General features: G+C 49.1%; 1 protein-coding gene across 4 annotated transcripts in view; it reads right to left on the reverse strand.

The window, feature by feature from the left end:
- Positions 1-1,054: 1,054 nt before the first annotated feature.
- arhgap27l (Rho GTPase activating protein 27, like) overlaps positions 1,055-5,000 on the reverse strand; it is a 14,734-nt gene continuing 10,788 nt past the window's right edge. For all 4 annotated transcript variants that reach the window (XM_030340824.1, XM_030340832.1, XM_030340807.1 and 1 more), the window contains 4 exons: positions 4,528-4,605; positions 3,137-3,271; positions 2,214-2,319; positions 1,055-2,029 (listed from right to left, as the gene is read on the reverse strand). In XM_030340824.1, coding sequence (XP_030196684.1) covers positions 1,849-2,029; positions 2,214-2,319; positions 3,137-3,271; positions 4,528-4,605 — 500 coding nt within the window. In that variant the 3' untranslated portion in view covers positions 1,055-1,848. The remainder of the gene's footprint in view (positions 2,030-2,213; positions 2,320-3,136; positions 3,272-4,527; positions 4,606-5,000) is intronic.

A 5,000-nucleotide genomic window follows, 5' to 3' on the forward strand; every position in this document is an offset into this window, starting at 1 on the left:
TCCCTCCCCTCCCCCTGCTCCTCCCTCCCCCTCCTCCCCCTCCCCTTGCTCCTCCCTCCCCCTCCCCTTGCTCCTCCCTCCCCCTGCTCCTCCCTCCCCCTCCTCCCCCTCCCCCTCCCCTTGCTCCTCCCTCCCCCTCCCCCTGCTCCTCCCTCCCCCTCCCCTTGCTCCTCCCTCCCCCTCCCCCTGCTCCTCCCTCCCCCTGCTCCTCCCTCCCCCTCCCCCTCCCCCTGCTCCTCCCTCCCCCCTCATGCATGTGGTCTTCCGGGGTGCTCCGGCCGTTCTCCAGTGTCTTTGTTTGCTGACATGTATTACAAGTATTCAGACTAATAAAACATATTCAAGTATTCAGTCTAATAAATACACGTATTCAAGTATTCAGTCTAACCGTCTTACCTAACCACTAACCTTAACCTTCTAACCTAACCACCAACAACTAACCTTAACCTTCTAACCTAACCACCATCAACTAACCTTAACCTTCTAACCTAACCACCAACAACTAACCTTAACCTTCTAACCTAACCACCATCAACTAACCTTAACCTTCTAACCTAACCACCAACAACTAACCTTAACCTTCTAACCTAACCACTCATGTATGTACACACTTGTATGTACTGTGTGTACATACATGTATGTAAATACATACATGTATGTACTGTGTGTAAATAGATGTATGTACGTATATACATACATGTATGTTCGTGTACGTACACATGTATACACATACAAATATTGAGACCATCATCAGGGCCACACACCTCTCCCCCCAGAGGACCGTGACACCAGACCGTTGGTTACACTGAACCAACGGGGCAGGAACTTAAACTAATGTTCGGCCAGGGATGGGATGAACCACTGCCCATCAGGTAGATCTCATAGTGCTTCATATGATTGTGGATCCTAATCTTGGAAATCAATCCGCTTCGCAAGGTGATCTCTCCCAAGTGTTCCAGGTCAGGTGGGAGCCGGCAGCCAATCAGCACCAGGGAGAGGTCTGCTGATAGGCTAGGGTCCTTTAGTGGGATGTGGCTACAATGACAGACTGCAGTGCTGATTAAGACATTTATTTTATTATTAACACCACTAAAATACTCTGTACATCATCATCTTTACTATTGTTGGAGTTTGAGACAAAGGTGGTTCTCATTATTAATACTATTTATGAATTGGTTTGGACTGAGTGTAAACCGTCTAGATCAGATCTATCTATCCAGGTATCTCTCAGATCAACCTGTACAGGTAACTCTCAGATCTACCTGTCCAGGTAAGATCTACCTGTCCAGGTAACTCTCAGATTTACCTGTCCAGGTAACTCTCAGATTTACCTGTCCAGGTAACTCTCAGATCTACCTGTCCAGGTAACTCTCAGATCTACCTGTCCAGGTAACTCTCAGATCTACCTGTCCAGGTAACTCTCAGATCTACCTGTACAGGTAATGTTCAGATCTACCCTTCCAGTTGATGTTCAGATCTACCCGTCGAGATAACGATGAATTAAAAAGCGATGGGACTAGCTGGTGGGTCCTGCTCTAGTGGGTCCTAGAGGGGCTAACGGGTCCTGTTAGGAAAGAGCTGGAGGTTATGGGTGGATCTAGAAGGGTCTGGGAGCTTCTAGAAGGGTCTGGGGGGTTCTAGAAGGGTCTGGGAGGTTGTTAGAAGGTATGGGAGCTTCTAGAAGGGTCTGAGTGGTTGTAAGAAGGTATGGGAGCTTCTAGAAGGGTCTGAGAGGTTGTAAGAAGGTATGGGAGCTTCTAGAAGGGTCTGGGAGGCTCTAGATAGTTTGAGGAGGGTCAGGGAGGTGTTAGCCCATTCTGGGAGGGTCTGAGACCTTCTCAGAAGTTCCTAGTGGGAAGGGAATAGCGTGTGAAACTCGTTCAGGATGAGCTCCACGATCCGGGACTGGAAGACCATGTGGACGGTGAAGTGGACGGCCGACTCGACCTGGGGCCGGAGCAATGTGGGTCCGAACACGATGGAGACGCTGGGAACTGACATCCTGTTGAACTCCCCATGCTCGATCACCCTGAGAGAGGAGGAGAGAGAGGAGGGAGTAGGGGGGGAGGGGGAGGAGAGAGAGGAGGAGAGGAGGGGGAGGAGAGAGAGGAGGTGTTGAGAAGAAGAGTTAAAGATAAGGCATTAACAGGGAGGTGTTCATAGGGAAGTGTATGAAGACAAAGAGGGGGTGGATAAAGAGGAGGTGCACTGACTTGAGGAGGTGCCGGAACAGGGCTGCCATGGTGTGATGGTTGGGCAGCGGGAGGCCGTCGATCAGGTCCTTCATGAAGGAGACCTTCTGGCTGTAGTCGGGCTCCTCTGAACACAACACCAACACATCAGGACCACAACAGAGTACCGCTACTAGCAGTAGTACGGACACGATCGAGACATTGTATACAACTACTAGTAGTAATACAACAGAGTAGTAGTAGTATGATAGTACTGTAGTAGTAGTATGGTCATTCAGTAGTAGTGTGATAGTACTGTAGTAGTAGTATGGTCGTTCAGTAGTAGTATGATAGTACTGTGGTAATAGTAGTATGATAGTAGTGTAGTAGTAGTATGATAGTACTGTAGTAGTAGTAGTATGATAGTACTATAGTAGTAATATGATAGTTTTGTAGTAGTAGTAGTAGTAGTAGTAGTGTGATAGTACTGTAGTAGTAGTATGATAGTACTGTAGTAGTAGTATGGTTGTTCAGTAGTAGTATGATAGTACTGTGGTAGTAGTAGTATGATAGTAGTGTAGTAGTAGTATGGTCGTTCAGTAGTAGTATGATAGGACTGTGGTAATAGTAGTATGATAGTAGTGTAGTAGTAATATGATAGTTTTGTAGTAGTAGTAGTAGTGTGATAGTACTGTACTAGTAGTATGATAGTACTGTAGTAGTAGTATGGTCGTTCAGTAGTAGTATGATAGTACTGTGGTAGTAATATGATAGTACTGTAGTAGTAGTAGTGTGATAGTACTGTAGTAGTAGTATGATAGTACTGTAGTAGTAGTATGATAGTACTGTGGTAGTAGTATGATAGTACTGTAGTAGTAGTATGATAGTACTGTAGTAGTAGTATGATAGTACTGTGGTAGTAGTAGTAGTAGTAGTAGTAGTAGGGCTCTAGCAACAGGACGCACGTATCGCTGCGATGAACTTGTGGAAGGAGGCGAAGGGGAAGAGGGGCTCCGGAAGCTCCCGGAGGAAGAGCTTCAACGCTCCGGTCACAACATGGACCTCGTCCCACTGGCCGTCGTCCAGGTCCAGACCGTCCTCTGGGGAGGAGGGAGGAGGGGGAGGGGGGAGGGGAGGGGGGAGGGAGAGGGAGGAGGGGAGGGGGGAGGGGAGGGGAGAGAGGGAGGTGGGGAGGGAGGAGAGAAGGGAGGAGGGAGGGAGGGAGGAGAGGAGGGATGAGGGGAGGGAGGGAGGAGGAAGGGAGGGAGGAGAGAAGGAGGGAGAGGGAGGAGGGGAGGGAGGAGGGGAGGAGGGAAGGGAGGAGAGGAGGGAGGAGAGGAGGAGGGAGAGGGAGGAGGGGAGGGAGGAGGGGAGGAGGGAGAGGGAGGAGGGGAGGGAGGAGGGGAGGGTTTGAGAGGAGGGGAGGGAGGAGAGGAGGGAGGGAGGAGGAGAGGAGGCGGAGGGAGGAGGGGAGAGGAGGCGGAGGGAGGAGGGGAGAGGAGGGGGAGGGAGGAGAGGAGGAGAGGAGGGGGAGGGGAGGAGGAAGGAGAGGGAGGGACATCAGCAACAGTCATCAATTTATACAACCAGTCAAAAACAACTAGAGCGCTAGCCCTGGGGCTAACAGCAACGGGGCTAACAGCTACCCTGGGGCTAACGGCTAGCCTGGTGCTAACAGATACCCTGGGGCTAACTGCTACCCTGGAGCTAATATTTAGCCTTGAGCTAACAGCTAGCCTGGGGCTAATGGATACCCTGGAGTAGACCCTGAAGCCATTTGTTTTGAGATGAATGGCTGGCTGATAAAATAATTGGCTGGCTAGCCGGCTCAGCCAAACCTAAATGGCTGCCGCAGCCGCCAAACTTTTCATGGCTACAAATGGCTGAAGCTGCCACACTTCATGTCTATGTTATACTGATTTAATGTATCTCAATATTTTGACCATCAAATGCCTTCAGTAAGACCTGGATTGGGCTTCGCGAGGTTGGTTTACCGGCGTTGCTATGGTTACCGGTCTTGCGTGTTCCAATGGTTTATAAGCTTTCTAATAAATCGCTGTCCAATCAATGCTTCATTCACATTCAGAGTCAAAGCCCTACAATGTGATACAATTATTACTTGATGCAAATAATTCTAGCTGGCTCAGCCAAAGTTTATCAGATGGCGGCTTATTTTGGCTTATACAATTATTGGCTGGCGGCAGCTGAAATTCGAAATGGCGGCGCCTGGTGGCGGCTTCGGGGTCTACCCTGGAGCTAACGGCTAGCCTGGAGCTAACAGCTACCCTGGGGCTAACGGCTATCCTAGCGCTAATGGCTACCCTGGGAACTGCATTGTGGGTAATGTAGTGTTTACCGTGGTCTGCTTTGTGTCGTAGTCTCTGGATGACGGCCAGGTTCCCACTGACCCTGTAGATCCCGTCCACATCTAGACCTAAACACAACAATACACAACATCAACACAACGTAACACAAAACAACACAACACAACATCACCACAATACAACACTATACAACACAACACAAGACAATCCAACACAACACAACATCACCACAACACACCACAATACAACACAACTCAACACAACACACCACAACACAACATAACATAAAACAACATCTTGGCCCAGAAAGCACAACACAACACCACCACAACACACCACAATACAACACAACACAACACACCACAATACAACACAACATCCACACAACACAACCCAACATCACCACAACACACCACACCACAATACAACGCACCACACCATCCAGACCTAGAACACAACACAACACAACAGTGTGTGTGTATGTGTGTGTGTTTGTGTCTGTGTG

The sequence above is a fragment of the Gadus morhua genome, chromosome 2 (assembly GCF_902167405.1).
Source record: "Gadus morhua chromosome 2, gadMor3.0, whole genome shotgun sequence".
Lineage (NCBI taxonomy): Eukaryota > Metazoa > Chordata > Actinopteri > Gadiformes > Gadidae > Gadus > Gadus morhua.